The 21273-nt window shown below is 42.3% G+C and overlaps 1 protein-coding gene across 2 annotated transcripts in view; it reads right to left on the bottom strand.

The window, feature by feature from the left end:
- The window catches only part of RAB3IP (RAB3A interacting protein), a 40101-nt gene that overhangs the window by 5429 nt on the left and 13399 nt on the right, over positions 1–21273 (bottom strand). For both annotated transcript variants that reach the window (XM_069975110.1, XM_069975119.1), the window contains exons 2-7: positions 14724–14987; positions 12473–12728; positions 9380–9475; positions 3348–3425; positions 2698–2898; positions 1822–1950 (exon numbers count right to left, since the gene is read on the bottom strand). In XM_069975110.1, the coding sequence (XP_069831211.1) occupies positions 1822–1950; positions 2698–2898; positions 3348–3425; positions 9380–9475; positions 12473–12728; positions 14724–14965 (1002 nt within the window). In that variant the 5' untranslated portion in view covers positions 14966–14987. The remainder of the gene's footprint in view (positions 1–1821; positions 1951–2697; positions 2899–3347; positions 3426–9379; positions 9476–12472; positions 12729–14723; positions 14988–21273) is intronic.

Here is a 21273-nt window from a genome sequence, read left to right as displayed (position 1 = left end):
CAAAAGCCATTTGCATTCAGTAAAATATGGTAATATGGCACCAGTTCCCTTTTATTTATCATATAATATATTAGAAATATATAATTTATATAATATCTCACAATAGAAAAGAAAATGCAATTACGCAAATTTGTGGACCATATTTTTCTCAGTTCACTCCATGGTAAGACTGAGAGGCAAAGTTTATTCTACATGTCAATACAGAGAGTGATATACACACACACACACACACACACAAAAAAAAAAAAAAAAATCTGTACATCACCATGTTCTGACCTATATAATTTTAGTTTTACATCTGCAGAGCTATGTGAGGACTCCTTTTTTGCACCCGGATCTGCAGTTTTTTCTATATCACATTAGCAACTATGTGGCCTTTTGATCACTTTTTTTTCTGTAATGTGATGAAAACCAAAAATTTGGACTTTGGTATTAATTTCGCATTTGTGCCTTTGACCATGCAGGGTAAATTATGCTGTATCTGGCTATACCAAGTGAGTTTATTTTTTATTTTTACATTTTTATTTGGTAATTGGAAAAAGAGGAATGATTTGAATTTAAAAAAGGGGGAAAAAAAATGATTTTTTTTTTTTTTTTTAACAATTTTTAACAAGTCCTCCTAGGGACATATTTTAAGCATTCATTTTATTGCTTATAACAAATTAGTGTAATGCATTTGCATGACATGTATATGTTAGATCAGCACTCTGCTTGTCAGCAGAGATGTTATGGCAGACCCCAAGGCCTATCAGAGGCCTCCGGCTGATATGACAGCGAGTCAGCACCCCACGATTACACTGTAGAGGGGCCAATTGGAACCCCTGAACCACCACTGATGCAGGTACTGTTTAATTGACTTGATCACTGTATCTTAAAAGTTAAACAAAAAGCATTGATGTAATTTCTGATGCTGTTCATTAGCGTTGAGTGTCGGCTGCAGATAGAAGCCTGCACTCCCCACAGGCCCAGCTCCCAGAAACAGCACCACTACTGTCCTCAGTAGCTCTGTTCCACTGAACTGAATGGAGGTGAACTGTAAGGGTATGTTCATTCTTCAGGTGGATGGCGGAATTTGCCTGACCAAAGAATGGAGTCTATGGCACAGGCGGAGAGTGAAGCAGGAGCGTGCGGAGAAATCCGATACAAGTGGTCCGCAGGTTTTCCTTAGTGTGCACATACCCCAATACCACACACAACCTGGGAACAGGTGTGGTTCAGTTTTTGCAAGAAAGTAGCTGCATTTTTTCTAATCCTGGATAACCTCCTTTAAACAAGTAGATCATTTCTAGCCATTATATAACTGTACATGCCATTTTTCGCCAGTTTGTCCCTCTATCTTTAATTTTTAGTTGAGCTAGTGGGAGGTGTCTCACATTCACTGAACATACACAGAAGAGGAGATCCTGCACCCCTTCATCTCTACAGCACATCCTCATAAGCTTAAGAAGTAGCATGGGTGACATCACAGAGCACTACTGAGACATTCAAACTGTGAGTCACATATTAAGGTACGATATAACAGCACAGCTACTACAGACAGCAGCCATGAGTAAGTATCTCTCTACAGCATCCTCCCCCTCCCTTGGTGAGCTAATGGGCCACTAGTCTCTCAAAATGGACATTTAGCAATTATTTACAGTAGATAATGTATTAAGAGGAGGGTGGAAAGTGGAGAAAGAGGCTTATGTTCTTTGATAAGATATACCACAAAGTTTCTTATATTTCCTTTTACTATTTAAGAAGACTTGACCTTCTGTGGTTAAAAATCCGATTATAAAAGGTCATTAAAAAGAATAAAATTAATGTGATGGGATTACTGACCTCGTTCTTTGGAAATGATAAACAGGGGCCGATGTCCTCCTGATAGATCCTTTTCAAGAATGGGCATGTTCTGTCCATCAGTGGCTCTTCCTTCCATGCTTTGAATTCATTGTAAAGTGATAGGTCAGCCTATAAAAATAAGGAAACCACAAAATCATCTCTAGCTGGTTATAAATACTTTAAAACCAGCATTAGACTGGTGGAGTATACATAGGCAATGAACCTATAAATTATTTATTCTTAAAGAAGGTGTCTTCCCAGAGCTTTTTCATTGATGGACCATCTTCACGATAGATCGTCAATATCAGAATGGTGGGGATCAATTACTGAGAACTGGATAGGGTAATGGTGTGTTCAGAAATATTAACCTGACAGACTTTTTAAGCCAAAGCCATGAACAGACTAGAAATTGAAAACAAGTCATAAAGAAAAGACTGAGATTTTTCCTTTTCTCAAATCCATTCCTGGCAGCACCTGATTAACCTTTCCCACATGCTAGCAGTTTGTACAATGTGCTGTGTGTCACAGCAGGCTAAATGACTCGTCACCCTGCGAGCATGCCGATCAGTCAGTGACAGGCAGCACTCCAGTCACTGACATACGCTATACTTTGCAGCATTTAAAAGTTAATGGCAAACATTAGCATGACACCTGGTGTCTGTCTTTGACTGTGAGTACTGGCTGTTGATAGCAGCTTGCTTCATAGTACTGTAGTAAAATCATGCATACACGTACAGCATGGCGCGCTAAAGCCCAGGTTGCTAAAGCCCAGTAAAGTATTATAAATAATGATTGCAATTTCCAACAATAAGTGAAGGTGAATGAACTGCATTTAAACTAAAAGTATTCATAAAACCAGTGTAATATTTCCATTACCTCTTTACATTTTTTCACAATTGGCTGCATTACAGTAAGGTCCAGAGTGCCACCTCCCATAGCACTGCTTGTGCTTTTGTTCCTTGCATGGCCTTTTTTGAATGGAGTCTTCCCACCTGGCTGTAGTTCTTTTGTCGGAGAGGTTGGGGATGTGGATAGAAGAGCCTTAAGTGCCGCAACCTCTGCTTGCAACACATCAATCTATTTTTTTTTTGTTTTAAAGAAAGAATTTAACGAAAAGACAAAAAAATACACTTTACAGAATTTTAGTAACTTTATTAAGTTCCCATCCACCCAAGACGTCTGTACCTGAAGTAAATACCTAAATCTCTGGCATGATATAGGTAAGCACAATATAAGCCTAGCTATACACATTTGCACTCTACTCTGACCTTCCCATTAACATGAGTACTTTGAGAGCACAGAGCACAATCCTCCTGTTTGCTCTCAAGTGATAATAGATTTTCTTCAGCTCTTGCCTAAATTGATCTAATGTACATGGGCTTATATACAATATGTATGGTACACAGATGTACACTGAAGGACCCAAAGTAAAATTTACAAGTCTATGAAAATATAAAAGTAAAGCTGTTTAAAACACAAGACTGTACCAGTCAAGCGAATTGGAAAATTTGACATCTAGCACATACCTTTCCCTGTGCTTCCTTGAGCTGCTTCTCTGCGGTAGCCTGTTTAACATTTGCTTCACGAACCATTTTGTGTGCCTCCTGAAACAAATAAAAACGGACAATTTTAATATCCTCTATATCTGCTAGAAATCAGATGGGTGCTATTATTATTCTGTTTGTATCCACCAATTCAGTTCAAGCTTATATCAGGACAAAACTAACTTAAAATCTTTCCAAGTCAAGCGAAAGCAGTAATTTAAAGTGAATGTAACATTTAGAGGATTGGGGGGGGGGGGGGGGGGGGGGGGGAAAGAAATGAATACTTTTTCAGCACTGTTGTGTACATCCTGGTAGTGCGGTTTATTTTTTAAACCGCCGCAGGGCTACCGCCATCTGTGTCGGTTTCTGATAAATAAATTGGTCCGCTCTATACATTGGAGGTGGGCCCAGCGCCCCAGTGTATAGATACCCCTTCTCCTCTGTGACCTGCCTCCATCAGAATAAAGGCTGTTTGCATCACCAGCCTCCAGGGCATAGAGCGGCCCAATTTGCATATCAGAAACCAGCACAATTGGCAGTAACCCAGTGGCGGTTTAAAAACATTACAGTGCCACCAGGATGGTGCTGACAATGTAGTATGAAAAAAAAAATCTGTAAAATAAATGGTACATTCTCTTTAAGGATACTGAAATTCAAATACTATAGAGGTCAAGGTAATGTCAGATAGTGTCAGAGGAATGTTACTATATTTCCCTAGAAAGGAGTCCAGCCCTTATTAAAATGTATTAAGTGTCCGGTAAAACCAGTTTCTGTGATAGAGCACCACTAAGGAATCCTTTTTGCAGCTGAGATTACATATTTTCCAGCCATAAAAGAGGATATGGCGTCTTTGCAGAAGTTTTTCTTATCCAAAGTCTAACTTTATCCAAATATTTAAAACATACAATTAAAAAACACATTAAGGCTACGTTCCCACAACATACAAAAGATTGTAAAGAACAGCCGTTGTTTAGCAACAACGCCCGATCTTTAGTACGTTGTGGGAACATACCCTAATTGTATAAACTTGCCATTTGGAATCTTACAACACAAATTACACACATCTTAAGAAAATAATAACAATCCCGCCATTCCACCCACGCAGTCATGTTTGTTTTCTAAGAAAAGTCTTCAGACTCTTTTGCTTTATGTACATTGTTACCATGTGGCCCTTAGAGGCACCTGTGGTAAAATCAGTTGACTAGACGTGATTTGGAAAGATACGACCCTGTCTATATAGGGTCTCACAGCTGACAATAAATATCAATAATAATATCAATAATAATATAAATTATATATATACACACATATATATACACACACACACACACACACACACACACACACTCACCGGCCACTTTATTAGGTACACCATGCTAGTAACGGGTTGGACCCCCTTTTGCCTTCAGAACTGCCTCAATTCTTCGTGGCATAGATTCAACAAGGTGCTGGAAGCATTCCTCAGAGATTTTGGCCCATATTGACATGATGGCATCACACAGTTGCCACAGATTTGTCGGCTGCACATCCATGATGCCAATCTCCCGTTCCACCACATCCCAAAGATGCTCTATTGGATTGAGATCTGGTGACTGTGGAGGCCATTTGAGTACAGTGAACTCATTGTCATGTTCAAGAAACCAGTCTGAGATGATTCTAGCTTTATGACATGGCGCATTATCCTGCTGAAAGTAGCCATCAGATGTTGGGTACATTGTGGTCATAAAGGGATGGACATGATCAGCAACAATACTCAGGTAGGCTGTGGCGTTGCAACGATGCTCAATTGGTACCAAGGGGCCCAAAGAGTGCCAAGAAAATATTCCCCACACCATGACACCACCACCACCAGCCTGAACTGTTGATACAAGGCAGGATGGATCCCTGCTTTCATGTTGTTGACGCCAAATTCGGACCCTACCATCCGAATGTCGCAGCAGAAATCGAGACTTATCAGACCAGGCAACGTTTTTCCAATCTTCTACTGTCCAATTTCGATGAGCTTGTGCAAATTGTAGCCTCAGTTTCCTGTTCTTAGCTGAAAGGAGTGGCACCTGGTGTGGTCTTCTGCTGCTGTAGCCCATCTGCCTCAAAGTTGGAGGTACTGTGCGTTCAGAGATGCTCTTCTGCCTACCTTGGTTGTAACGGTTGGCTATTTGAGTCACTGTTGCCTTTCTATCAGCTCGAACCAGTCTGCCCATTCTCCTCTGACCTCTGGCATCAACAAGGCATTTCCGCCCACAGAACTGCCGCTCACTGGATGTTTTTTCTTTTTTGGACCATTCTCTGTAAACCCTAGAGATGGTTGTGCGTGAAAATCCCAGTAGATCAGCAGTTTCTGAAATACTCAGACCAGCCCTTCTGGCACCAACAACCATGCCACGTTCAAAGGCCCTCAAATCACCGTTCTTCCCCATACTGATGCTCGGTTTGAACTGCAGGAGATTGTCTTGACCATGTCTACATGCCTAAATGCACTGAGTTGCTGCCATGTGATTGGCTGATTAGAAATTAAGTGGTAACGTGCGGTTGGACAGGTGTACCTAATAAAGTGGCCGGTGAGTGTATAATAATATTATATATATCTATATATATCTATATCATAAAAATCAAAGTGTCTGTCTGTCTGTCCTTCTGTCTGTCTGTCTGTCTGTCTGTCCTCTATAGACTTTCAAACGCCTCAACCGTTTGACCCCAAATTTGGCACACAGATACATTGGGTGCCCGGGAAGGTTATTGCGAAGGTCCCGTCCCCGCCAGATGTACAGGAGGGGAGGGGGAGGGGAAAGAAAGGCGCCCCACAGAGATGAATGGGAAAATCTCCTCACTGCAAACACAGGTGATATAATTAGCTGCAGCAGACACGGCAGTTGGAGCCTTAGCAACCAATAGGATTACTGCTCTCATTTTCACAGGGAGCAATGGTTGCTAGGGAAGCTGCCTCACAACATCCACAGTAATAACTGGTAGACCCCCTACTCCATCTATACAGGACATGTATATACAGGACCCCCTACTCCATCTATACAGTACAGGTATATACAGGACCCCCTACTCCATCTATACAGTACATGTATATACAGGGCCCCCTACTCCATCTATACAGTACATGTATATACAGGGCCCCCTACTCCATCTATACAGTACATGTATATACAGGGCCCCCTACTCCATCTATACAGTACATGTATATACAGGGCCCCCTACTCCATCTATACAGTACATGTATATACAGGGTCCCCTACTCCATCTATACAGTACATGTATATAAAGGACCCCCTACTCCATCTATACAGTACATGTATATACAGGACCCCCCTACTCCATCTATACAGTACATGTATATACAGGACCCCCTACTCCATCCATACAGTACATGTATATACAGGACCCCCTACTCCATCCATACAGTACATGTATATACAGGGCACAACAGGTATACCAAACTGTGACTGGGTAACACTGCTACACCAGACCTGACCAATACCGCCATACTGTGACTGGATAACACTGCCACACCAGACCTGACCAATACCGCCATACTGTGACTGGATAACACTGCCATACCAGACCTGACCAATACTGGCAAACTGTGCTGGATAACACTGTCATACCAGACCTGACCAATACCGGCAAACTGTGACTGGGTAACACCGCCACACCAGTCCTGACCAATACCTCCATACTGTGACTGGATAACACCGCTATACCAGACCTGACCAATACCACCATACCGTGACTGGATAACACCGCCACACCAGACCTGACCAATACCGCCATATTGTGACTGGATAACACCCCCATACCAGACATGACCAATACCGACACACTGTGACTGAATAACACTGCCATACGGGTAAATACAACCCTGCAGGTATACAGGACACTGCACGGGACCTCCACAAAACTATATACTACAGGTATACAGGACCCCAAAAGTATATACTACAGGTATACAGGACCTCCACCAACTATATACTTCAGGTATACAGGACCTCCACCAACTATATACTACAGGTATACAGGACCCCAAACTATACACTACAGGTATACAGGACCTCAATACCATACACTACAGGTATACAGGACCTACACGAACTCTATAATACAGGTATACAGCACCTTCACCAACTCTATACTACAAATATACAGGACCCCAAATATACTACAGGTATACAGGAACTCCACCAGCTATATACTACAGGTATATAGGACCCCCGAACTATATACTACAGGTATACAAGACCTCCACCAATTATACACTACAGGTATCCAGGACCCTCAAACTATAAACTACAGGTATACAAGACCTCCACCAACTATACATTACAGGTATACAGCACCAACTATATACTACAGGTATACAGGACCCCCAAACTATACAGTACAGGTATACAGGACCTTCACCAACTGTACACTGCAGGTATACAGGACCTCCCTCAACTATACACTATAGGTATACAGCCCCCCCAACTATGCACTACAGATATGCGAGACCCCTAAAAACTATACATTGTGGGTATACAGAACCCCTCCAACTATGCACTACAGGTATACACTAATTCCACTGATTAACTCAGATGAAACAATACCTTTAGCTTGGCCTCCTGGGCACCTTAGAACAAATCTAATTAACACACTGACACTTTATACCCAGGCAGCGCCGGGTACATTTTCTAGTATATATATATATATATATATATATTTATATTAGATAGATAGATAGATAGATAGATAGATAGATGCCCACACAGATGAACATTCTTACCTTTCCTCGCTCCCCTGATATCCTCCCACATCTGCGGGTTCCCTTGAACAATCTTTTTTAGCATAGCGCAAAAAATCAGGGTGGAGACCAGCCTAGAGGAGTCTGATTTACGCTCTATGAGGCACACAGGGAGCTGCTGTCAGTAATTGCAGTCAGTACACTGAACTATTTTACTATAAAGTGGCCAACCAATTGCTTCACCCAGCTCCATACAATAATCATGCGGAGTTTTAACACTCAAACCGTAAACAATTAAAACTTTTGCTGTCTAGGACAAGTCAAACATTTTTTTAAGTGACTTCTAAATCACTGTATACCATTATTAACCTCTCTTATTTTCTGACCTACCATAGTTTGAACTATGCCTATTCAGCATCATTTTACATGACTGGACATGCAATATTTTAGGCAGAAGAATCTCTTTATCATGGCTAAGACATCTTACGTTTTCAGGGAAATTATGCATCAGCTTTGAGACAAATCAAATTTTCCTTTTTCACTTTACTATATTTTCTATAACAAATCCTTGTATACCAGCTCCTCTTCTTGACAACTCTTTGTTGACCATTCATCAAGAGTGTGTCCCTGGATCCCCAATTGTTTTTACATGGCGCTTTAGCCTAGAATAATATCACAATAGCAGTATGCGATGTGCAGCCATTTCTGTCTTTTTGGCTTGTGCATATTTTATGTATTCTGTCCCTTTTTTCATTGTGGCTAGCACTCGTGCTGTGTAAGACCCATGTGATCCAAATTAGCAGGAAGCACCTGTGTACATAAGGGGAGGATCTCCTAGTATTCTCCCATTCTACCTGCAGAGGAATGGAGAGAGGTAAGAGCTTGTTCACACTTGTGTTGCTTGGCGTCCACTTTTTCCGCCGGTGGCGCCTGCGGAGTTCGGGGTGCCCTTTTGGGTCTGGTCCTGTGACAATGGGGTTGCAGGGCCATTCCGTGGCCCCTCTTCTCTGCTTGCGCACGTTTTGCGGGGATTGTGGTCGCTGACCGGCACAGTGATGATGTTTGGTTAGGGACTCATGTGTATCAGAAGACCTGCACGTGGTACATGAGGCAATATGGTTTGGCCAAATTATATACTAACTTCTGATGTTGGTTTTAAATGTAGCTGAACAAGCTTTCGTGTCAGCCATGGGTGCAATGTGCAGCCATTTCTGTCTTTTTGGCTTGTGCATATAGCAGTATTAAAGTAATGTGATTTTATCTCAACATTTCCACTACATTCACCTACCTCAAAAAGACTGGCTGTCAACTCTTCCAGCTCCTGCCCCAGTTGGTCCCGTACTTTCGAAAGTCTTTCACATTCTTCATCTTTAAGTTTAAGCTCCTGTAAGGAATAATATTTGGTGGTGAAGCTACTTATTTCTATGCATGGACACATTGGGGCTTGCTTTTTGTAAGATGCAAGAGGTAGTACCATATTGGGGCACGTGCTGTTTATTTTTGCCTTTGGAAATTACTTGATATATTTTTTTTTCTCCTCAAGCTTGCCTTGCTATATGAATAATGTGTTGCAGCAGAAGAGCAGCAGAGAGCACTGTGTCACATTGGAAAGAATACACCACTTGCTGTAGAATATACAGTAAATTACAAGTCTCTGACACTTGCTGGGACCATGTATATATATATATATTTTTTTTTTTTGTGAAATACCACTTAACCCCTAGACGACCCAGGACGTAGAGTTACGTCATGGAAGTCTGTCCCCAGACGACCCTGGACGTAACTCTAAATAGGAGGTGGGGCCGGCTGCAGTGAGCAGCCGGGACCTCACCGGCAATGACACGCTGCAGCGATCGCGCTGCCGCGTGTCATTAACTCCTTAAACGCTGCGGCGTTTAAGTGTGACAGGGGGAGTCCCCTGTCACTTACCGATTGGGACCCCCGCAGTGTGACTGCGGGGGTCCCGATCGTTGAAACGGACCGCCGGAGGTCTTTCACCTGCCTCCGTGCGGTGCGATCGGCGATCTGCTACACTGAGCCTGCACAGGCAGGCTCAATCAGCAGATCGCCAATAACACTGATCAATGAACAGTGTAAAAATCAAACTAGTGTATGTAAAAGTCCCCCAAAGGGACTTCAAATGTGTAAAAAAAAAAAAGTTCAAAACACTATTACACTACCCCAAAAGCCCTCCCCCAATAAAAGTTGAAATAACCCCCCCTATCCTATTATATAAATAAAACATAAAAAAATAAATAAACATAATATACCGTAGCGTGCGTAATTGTCCGATCTATTAAAATATAACAAGCGTCATTGTGATCGGTGAACGGCGTACACGAAAAGAGGGAAAAAAGTGCGCAGATTACCAATTTTATGTTACATTATATATTAACCCCTTAAGGACGGGGCCCATTTTCGTTTTTGCGTTTTCGGTTTTTCCTCCTTGTGTTTAAAAGGCCATAGCACTTGCATTTTTCCACCTAGAAACCCATATGAGCGCTTATTTTTTGCGTCACTAATTGTACTTTGCAACTGCAGACTGAATTTTTGCATTAAGTATACTACGAAACCAGAAAAAAAAATTCAAAGTGTGGTGAAATTGAAAAAAAAAACGCATTTCTTTTATTTGGGGGAACTGTGTTTTTACGCCATTCGCCCTGGGGTAAAACTGACTTGTTATGCATGTTCCTCAAGTCGTTACGATTAAAACGATATATAACATGTATAACTTATATTGTATCTGATGGCCTATAAAAAATTCAAACCATTGTTAACAAATATACGTTCCTTAAAATCGCTCCATTCCCATGCTTATAACGCTTTTATCCTTTGGTCTATGGGGCTGTGTCAGGTGTCATTTTTTGCGCCATGATGTGTTCTTTCTATCGGTACCTTGATTGCGCATATACGACTTTTTGATCGCTTTTTATTACATTTTTTCTGGATTTGATGCGACCAAAAATGCGCAATTTTGCACTTTGGGATTTTTTGCGCTGACGCAGTTTACCGTGCGAGATCAGGAATGTGATTAATTAATAGTTCGGGCGATTACGCACGCGGCGATACCAAACATATTTATTTATTTGTTTACTTTTATTTAAAACCTGGGAAAAGGGGGGTGATTCAGACTTTTATTGGGGGAGGGGGCTTTTTACTATAAACACTTTTTTTTTTTACACATATACTAGAAGCCAACCTGGGGGACTTCTAGTATATATACTTTGATCTCTCATTGAGATCTCTGCAACATAGATATGCTGCAGAGATCAATGAGATAGGCACTCGTTTACTTCCGGCTGCTGCAGCCGGAAGTAAACGAGTGCCGAGCCGGGGACGGCGCCATCTTGGACGAGTCCCCGGCCGGCATCAGCAACAGAGATCGCTCCTCCGGGACAACGTCCCGGAGGAGCGATCTCCCCCACTAGACACCAGGGAAAGGTTGCCTCCGGTAATCTGAGGCAGCTGTCAACTTTGACAGCTGCCTCAGATTAGCTAATTAGCGGGCACGGCGATCAGACCGTGACCGCTAATAGCGGCGGTCCCGGGCTACACGTGGCACCCGGGACCGCGGCGATTTGAAGTGCTAATGAAGACATATGACGTACCGGTACGTCATATGTCCTTAAGAGGTTAAATAAAAAACTAAAAAAAAAAGTAATCAAAACGTCCGATCTTCACAAATATGGTATTAATAAAAACTAGAGATCATGGCGGAAAAAATGACACCCCATACAGCCCCATAGGTGAAAAAAATAAAACTGTTATAAGTGTCACAATAGGCCCATTTTATTAATATTTAATTGCCAAAAAAAAGGATTTCATAAAAAAAAAATATATATATATAACATTAGAGAATTTGTGTAACCTGCATATGGTTGTGTTCGGACTGGCTTATAAAATAATAGTATCATGTCGCTGTTACCATATAGTGCATTACGTAGACACAGGAACCCCCCAAACGTTACCATATTGCATTCTTTTTTACGATTTCACCTATTTATATCTTCATAAATAATAACTTTGGGATTCCGTCATACATGTTATGGTAAAATGAATGACGCCATTACAAAGTACAACTATTGCTGTAAAAAACAAGCCCTTACATGGCTTGTAGATAGAAAACTGAGAGTGCTGGAGCTCTTAGAAGGTAAGGACGGAAAAACGAAAACACTAAGATCAAAATTTGCGCGGTCCACTGGGTCATTTTGGGCCTGGTCCTCAAAGGGTTAAACTGTGAGTGTAAACAATGTGGTGACAAGTGGGTAAAAGTAGTAACAGACATTATGGGTATGCTTATAGTAGTTCTGTATCTAAACACAAATCCAGATGAGTAAAGTCAACACATAACTATTAGTATTGTAAATATACACATGATTACCCTTTGAGCTTTAGCAAGTTCTTCTTTTAGACGCTCATATCCTTTTTCTCGGACTTCTAGAACAGAGGGGCTCCGTAAATGGGACAGACTGTCTGTACTCCAACAAAGGACATCATCTGGCCCATCCACAGCATCTGTCACGGCTCCCTGCAAAAATTCCCTCTCTGCTCTGTTGCTGTCTTTCCTTCTTCCATGTTTGGGAGAACATGTCTGACATCCAGAGGTAGAACAAGATAAGGTGTCTGTTAGGCTGGTGCTGTAAAATATATAAAATATGTATATTACTAAAGACTGCTTGAGGGTGCCTTCACACCTACTGGATCCGCAGCGGATCTCACTTCTGCGGATTCGCAGCGAGATCAGCTGCGGATCCAGTATCAATTCACCCCTATGATAGCACATACTCGCAGCGGGATTGACATACCGCTGTGAATATGTGCTTTAACCCCCCACTGTCCGCAGCCCCGCCGCATCCCCCATCCCCGGCCGCATCCAGCAGCCCGCATCCCGCCGCCGAGAGCATACAGTACATTACCTGCTCGGTGGCGCGGCTGCAGTGAGGCTGCCGGCTCCGATACCGCTCAGATCAGCTGCAGGATGCAGCCGGGGATGGGGGGGATGTGGCCGGGGATGGGGGGGGGGATGCGACGCAGGGCTGCGGACAGCGGGGAGTTAAAGCACATATTCACAGCGGGATGTCAATCCCGCTTGCGAGTATGTGCTATCATAGGGGTGAATGGTACCGGATCCACAGCGGTTCTCGCTACGAATGCGCAGAAGTGAGACCCGCTGCAGATCCGGTAGGTGAAGGCACCCTTAAGAAAGGTTGTAAAATTCATATTTGAAGTGAAGTGCTAGATTACAGTAAAACAGTAGGCAAAACTCTTTTCCATAGGAGATGTTGGCACCATTATGTCAATGAACCTTATCAGCCTAACATTAAACGGAAAGAATGTTATTAAACAAATCCCATAGGCTTATTAGCCAAATTTCTTCTTTTTCAGTAAAAGCAGTAAACAATAAATCAATACGATAAACCTATCACAATTTTTGTATGCAAAGTGGCTCTAAGTCTTCATTTACATGTCAGTGTAATCAGCGGATCCGCATTCTTTTCTGCAGACGTTACGGAGGTAAAGTCAGCAAAAATTCAGATCCCATAGACTTCTATTTGGGTGTCTGTGCAGCAATTTTGGTCAGCACTAGAACATGTCCTTTTTTGTCGTATTCGCAAAAAATTGCAGACATGTGAATATGCACATAGAAAATGAGATCTAAATTTGTCTGCAACTGCGGATCCACACTTACAGGCAAATTTTGCAACATGTGAATGATCCTAATCCAGAAGGAAAAGAGCTTAATCTATAGTGCCATCTATTGGAGTCTGCTTCCATGTTTATCAATAAAAGGCAAGGTACTTTTAGCCAAACTAGAATCTTCTACAAAATAAAGTTAACAATTTATAGATAGCTGTTTCAGTAGCAGGATTCGGACTAGCTGGGCAAAGAGGCTTTTGACATGGCACTGCAAGTATGTAAAGTCTTCTTTCTGGAGGAGATTCTGGTTTGGCTGATAATCCTTTGTCATTTCAACACTCCTTAAAGGGGTTATCCAGCGCTAGAAAAACATGGCCACTTTCTTTCAGAGACAGCCTGGACTCTCGTCTTTGGTTCAGGTGTGATTTGCAATTAAGATCCATTAACTTAAATTGAACAGAGGCGTAAAACCCCACCCAAACTGGAGACATGAGTGGGGCCGTCTCCAGTGGCCATGTTTTTCTAATGCTATATAACCACCTTTAAAAGTTTCCCAGGCCCACTGGCCATTTTGCAGCTGGTTGGATAGGACCCTAGAACAGCCAGGAGTTACATAGACAGAGTAAGCGCCCTTTTACACAGGCCAACAACGGTGAACAAGCACGGACATGCTTTCAGTGTGCTCTGCAGGGATGAATGACAGGCAGAGAGACCCATTAGTGGTCTCTCTCCCTGTCAATCATCCCCACAGAGCATGCTAACAGGCAAAGAGCCGTGACTAGTCATGTGCAGCTCCCCTCCCAGATGGCTAGTTGCCGCCCCTCTTTCGGCCTCCTGCGGCACAATTAAACTTCTTTTTCTGCTTTGTAAAGCTACTGCTGCCGACATGGCTGGTAGCCTCAGGGAGCTGCACAATAGCGCTATACTCTGCTGCTGGGAACCATACTGCTTATTGGTTCCCTTTAATGGATTACTGTTTATCTGCCATGTCTCACCTTATTCCTGTAGTGTCCCGACAGTTTAAATGCCTTGGAGAAGAATACACAGGCTGAGTTGGTAAATCTGAAGCATTTAAAGTGTTTGGTTGGATGGGGTTTGGACTGACACTTAGATGTCTGTAGATGACATTAGGCGAGGTAGTAGGTTCCTGAGGTTTTATATCAATAACACCAACATCTGGAGTTGTGGGTGAAGCAAGATTTACTTCATGGAAGCCTTCAAGAGGGTCACTAGCCATAGTAAACACATCATCCAGAGACCTGGAGGAAAAAGAAAACAAAAAAAATACCACTATCAATGGTTGCTGCAAATGGATCTGCAAGCATCACAAATTTATGTGGTGGTGACAGTGCCTCAAATTTCTAGATCAGTCTGCATGCAGAAATATACACCACCAAAAAGCTACTAAAGATGATATATTATATATTTGTGTGTGTGTGTGTGTGTGAGAAATTGGTAAAACCCAACAAATACAGCACAGGGAAGAAAAAACCTGCAGTATGACCTCAAACATGCAGCTGCCTGGGATCTTAGGCTGCATTCACGTGTACTGTAAAGTTGTCCGTGTGCACACGGACATATTTATAGCTCACTGCTCTGTATTGGGGCTATTCAGATGTACAGTTTTTTCACAGATCCTTTTCCATGAAAAAATAGGACATGTCATAAATTGAAGCGGTAGCACAGCACAGATTCCCCTATAGAAATCAATAAGATCTGTGTTTTTCATGGACTTAGGGCCCTATTCCAACGGATGATTATCGTTCAGATTATCGTTAAATCGTTCGAATCTAAACATTAAATCGTTCGGTTGAAATGCAGTTAACGATTAACGACCTAACGACCTAACGAGAAATCGTTGATTGCTTTATAAGACCAGGACCTATTTTTATCGTTGCTCGTTCGCAAAACGTTCGCATTGAATAAGACATCGTTCGGACGTTCGCAATAGATACGAACGCAATAGCGAATAAATAGCGAAGAAAAAACAATCGCAATTACGATCATAAGTAACGATTATCGTTCCATGGAAATGAGTGAATGTTTTTTTAGGTCTTTCGCAATAGAGGTCATTTCAGAACGTTAATCGTTAACGATTATGCAAACGATAATCGTCCGGTGAAATAGGGCCCTTAGATCTGTGAAAAACACGGATTTTAACTAGTACACTACAATGTCCGTAAAAAAGACTGATTGTTTTGCACGTATCACGGATGTAGCTAGCAGACTACATCCACAGAGTAGGAAAAACACAAACATGTGAATGCAGGCCCATGAAATATGACCTCCACTAGGCGGGAATAAATTACTCCTTTATCTACTGGAAGAAAACGCAAACTTTGCCTTTCTCTCCTTTCAGACTTCTTACTGTAATGTGACGAATCTGAAGCAGAAGGGACAATTTGCCTGGTGTAGGGGACGGCATGAAGGGCATAAGAAGGAGATAACCCTGACTACTAAATACTCCCTTGATTATATTCTATGTGCTGTACTTCCAATAGGATTATAAATATGCTGTAAAAAATGTATTCACAAATACAACCTTTCTGTATTTTCACTTAATATGTGTCAACCACATTTGTCATTTGTCGCTTTTACTAGTTCTTCTTTGCCCATGAGAAACTGACATGTACTTTTTGTGCTGAATGGCCTCCCTGTTGCAGTCCTGCAATAATTTTTGCAAAATTGCAGAAAAATGGAGCAATTTTTTCTGCGATTTTGTACACATCGCTGCAGAACTGCAGGAGGGAGACAATTCTGCAAAGGTTATGGAGAGTCTGCAGGATTTTAGTCGTGAATATGATGTCACACAGGTCCTAATGGGGCTGTAGAGTACTACAGAGGAGGCGGAGGAGGAAACATTTTAACTATTTACAATGTACCTTAGTCTTATGAATAATGACTATAGGACAGAAATGTGCACATTGTTCTAAACTATTTAGCTATGTTTACACTACGTAAAAGTATGGCCGTTGTTGCCGATGGCAACAACGGCCGTACTTTTGGCGCGGTGGAACAATGCCTGTTTCTTAATGGGATCCCGGCCGAAGCGTATACATATCGTATACGCTCCAGCCGGGATCCCATACAACTGACATGTCCATTTTCTGTGGCCGGAATTCACTGACCTGTCAGTTCACACAGTGAAGCGAGGGGCTCCGGCCGCTCACTTCACTGTGCGCTATGGGAAGCTCTAATGCGGGCATGCCAGGGCCAGGGTCACAGAACAGCCGGTCTCTTACGTAATGTGAACATAGCCTTTGAATGTAAATCATTATGGGATATGAAACAAAAAAAAAAAAAAAAAAAAAAAAAAAAAAAGACAATGCAAATTGTAAACTTGCTTTATCATGTGTCCTTGCTCACCCCAGCCGCCTCTGCCACTTCCAAACCAGTCTCTGCAGTGATAGCCTGCTCTGACCGTCACTGACCGTAGGGCAGTCCTGCCCAGTGAATGCTTCTGTGGCTCCCGGCTCCCTGACAGCCCGGGTGGGGGCCGCCGGTGGACACTCTGACTTCTATCACTTGTGGTATGACACTTTAGTAGTTTTATGTTAGTTGAGATCTATGAATTCCTTATAGCACTTTTTCTGCTTGTTTACCGGAAAGATTATTTTGTACCATATCTAGCACTTTAGTCTACCATTTATTTATTTATTTATGTCCATCTGCAGCAGCCCCCTCATTGTATGTTCGTGGTTTTTAACATTGTCAGCCATGGTTCATTGTGTATTTATTTACTATTTTGTCATTGTATTGTAATTTTAATAATAAAATTTATACATGTTGTAATATATTAGAGGTTCAGTTGTTCCTTTATTGGTGCTTAGCTTGCTACTAGAACCCGAAGTTCGTGACTTTAATATCCATCCCCCATACATTAGAGCAGTACTGGTAGCGTCCTGTATGGTGGAGTTCTGCAGACTTTACATATGTGTTATCAGCCAATCAGTGGCTCCGGTGGGACAGCGCAGGCTGGAGAGTGGACAGGTTAAGTATTCACTGGGCCGCAGCAGGCTGAGGGAGACAGGGCTTTACATACTCACAGGAGAATGAAAATTCCACTGCAAGTATGTAAACCTATTAAGGGTGCATTCACACGTACAGGATCCGTAGCAGAGTCTGGCCCATCAGATCTGCTGGGGATCTGCTGCAGATCCTGTACGTGTGAACGCACGCTTAAACTGACAGTACCGTGAATTGCAGCGGATCGCGCAGCGTGAAATCTGCTGCGATCCTGGTACGTGTGAAGCTACCGTAAGAGTAAGTTTCAGAATTTGTGATCCGAATGCGGCAAAGATCACGCCCTTACTTCTTCACCAACAGTCTGCGATTTTGCCATTAACCCAATAAAACTTGGGAAAGCAGTCTTACTAAAAAGAACATTATTGAGTGTGGCGAGTGCTGCTATTGCTCATTCAGTTTGGACTATGTATATACAGTACTTGGATCTTGTAGTTAGTGCTGCAACTGCAAAGCCACTACACCTGTAATCACAGCTCTAATGGTGGTTTTACACAGAACGATTTATCGTTCGAATTTGCACGAGAACGGTCGAATTCGAACGATAATCGTACGTGTAAACGCAGCGAACAATCAAGCGACGAGTGAGAAATTGTTCATTTTGATCTTTCAACAACTTCTCAAATCGACGTTGATCGTTCGCAAAAAAAATCACAGATCTTTCCGTGTAAACAGTCTTTCAACGATTTCACCATAGGCTTAAGCGATCGCAAAACTATTGCAAAACGATTTTTCCGTATGATGTATCGTTCCATGTAAACGCTGATCGTTATGAAAAAAACATTGTTCATTCTAAATCGTTAATCGTGTGATCGGGCGAATTATCGCTCCGTGTAAAAGTACCATACGGCTCAGTTCACAGAGTAGTTTTGCTGCATTTCTGCTCTGATTTTTCCAAAATGAGAGCAAAAAAATATGTAACTTGGGAAAGGTCAATTTACTGACTAAGGTCACATTCAGACAGCCACTAATTCTGTCTGCAGCTGTGGGCAGAATGCAGTCCCATTCATAGCATCCGTATGTGCTACAGATCAGTGTTGGGGCCCACTAAATATTGATGAGCCATAATATATGCCAAATTTGCAGCCCACATACCCTATATCTTGAATGCAGGAGGCCGTGGGCTGTTGACAGCTACAGGCGGGACAATGGATGTGTGAAGGAGAACTACAAGCAGGTCAAAACCCTGACGCTACAGAGGATTGCCTAGTTCAGTGATGGTCAACACTGACACGCGTAGCCATTTTCAATAACATGCGGCTGCATACAGAGAAGTATGGGGCCGTATGCCAAGAAGGACATTTCATCCTCTGTTCCTGCATGGCTTGTTTTGGCCTCCAGACCTCTGGCACAGACCATCTACACTACAGCAAATCCTGGGTTACTGCTCCTAGCCGTACAGGGACCTAGATTGAAACGTCCAGTCTGGGACTTCTGGTTAGGCTGGGGATCTTTGACCTCACTTCCAACCAGCGCAGTAGGCAGCATAATACTGTGGGCGACAACTCTGAGGGCCCCATGATTGCCATTACCAGTAACCACAGCAACCATCATCCAATGTATTGTTCTGGGGTGTCGTGGGAGAGTTGAAGACCTGTGCTACATTGTTATTTAAACTAAAAATATTGCAAAATTATGTGTTTTCTTTCTCGAAGTGACACACTACCCGAGTTATGCTTGGTTTTTTTGCGAATTTTGGTTGCCCATCACTGGCCTAGTTCATTACACATTGGCCATTTGTTTTGTGGAAATCTTTACTTTTCAGTAAGCTCATTTCCTCATATTTGTCACTGGCCTCCCAACATGACACTCCAGGCTTCATACTATGGTCTCTATGATTTGGAATGATGTCTAAAATAGAGTATATTAGCAGAACATAGGTACCAAGTGCATTTATGGACTTATGTAGTCTTTACCCTGCAAATGGCTGTATTTATTCTTTTTGACAGCTTTGGTTATTATTTTCTACACTGGCCCCCTTCACACGTCCGGAAAATCCACCCGTGTTTCCTATCAGGAAATCCAGACGGGTTTCAGTACCCATAGAGTTACCTTACTCACAGACACCCTTCAGGATTTTTCCTGAAGGGTGTCCGTTACGGAAAATAGGTCAGGATTTTTTAGATCTTGTCTTGTTTCAAACCCCCATTCACCCCGATCAGGCACCCGGTCTGGCATCATTGTCCCCCTTCCCAGCCCCCTTGCCCCCCCCCCTTCCCCCCAGGGGTGACATCGGCAGCCTCTGGCCTCCTGCTGCCGCCCAACCCCCGCCAAGATGCCCCACCCCCCCCACCTGTAGGAAGCTTCACATCCATCATGTGCATCCGCCACGCTGACCGGTCATGATGGGAGTAGTAGTTCTGCAGCCTGTGGCCATCCAAGTTGCAGAACTACATCTCCAATCATGTCCTATGGGCAGTTTATAATGGAAGTTGTAGTTCTGCAACAGATTAGAGTTTGACACATGGCAAGAGGGAGACACAGTGGCATGGCACATGAGGGGGAGATAATGGCTTGGCACATAAGAGGAACAGGATGGCCCGGCACATGAGGGGGAGATAATGGCATGGCACTGCACATCAAGGAAACACGGTGGCGCAGTACACTAGTGGGAGATGGTGGCACAGTACACTAGGTGCTATGTGGGTACTTGGCATACTAGACCATATTGAAAACACTTTTTTGTTTCTGATTAGGAAATCCTAAAGGCTTTTCCTGATTGTTTCCTGAAGGTAAAAACGGATTACTGTCAGGAATCCTGATACTTTCCTAATACCATTTGAGGCCTCCTGATCAGGATTTTCTGACAGTAAAAACTGACACGGACGTGTGAAGGGGGCCTAAATAAATGTAACCTTTTTTGCATGTAAGTTTTCATATCCTCCACAATTTTTTGTATTTATTGCATGAATGTAACCCATAGATGAAAATAATGAAAACAGGTATGCTTACGGTGGACAGAAGAAGCGATATCTAGGGATTAAAATGTAAAGGATATTACATATATTGTGTGGCTATTAACTTTTTCTTAACCCTACATTAACTTAGAGGGAAAATCACTTTAAGTAAGATAGCAATGTAATGAATATAACCTTCTGTGAGCTCTAGGAAATGCTCTCCTCGAGTTACAGTAAATTACTTTTGATAATTATCCTTGCAATAGAAAAAAGACAAATATCTGTCTTGGCCAGGGGTAAAATTACATGGTACTAAAGCTTCTCATGCATCTTTAATTCCCTCCTAGCGGGAAGAAATACTAAGGCATACTACAATAACAATACACAACAGTTGCCAAACAGAAGGATGGACTGACAGCAGTGATCCTACAGCAGAAATTCGGGCAAATATCGAATATAAAAAAAATCCACAAACAAATGGACTTTTTTCACATACACATTCAGGTCTTTTCCTTTGTTAGGTTAAATAAAATTAACCTGTTTTAAAAAAAAAATTGCCAATACAGTTTTTAGGCTTTGCAAAATTTACATATACACACACACACATATATATATATATATATAT

Source organism: Dendropsophus ebraccatus, chromosome 1 (assembly GCF_027789765.1).
Source record: "Dendropsophus ebraccatus isolate aDenEbr1 chromosome 1, aDenEbr1.pat, whole genome shotgun sequence".
Lineage (NCBI taxonomy): Eukaryota > Metazoa > Chordata > Amphibia > Anura > Hylidae > Dendropsophus > Dendropsophus ebraccatus.
Note: the sequence above shows the minus strand (reverse complement) of the source record. Positions and strands in the feature narration are given on the sequence as shown.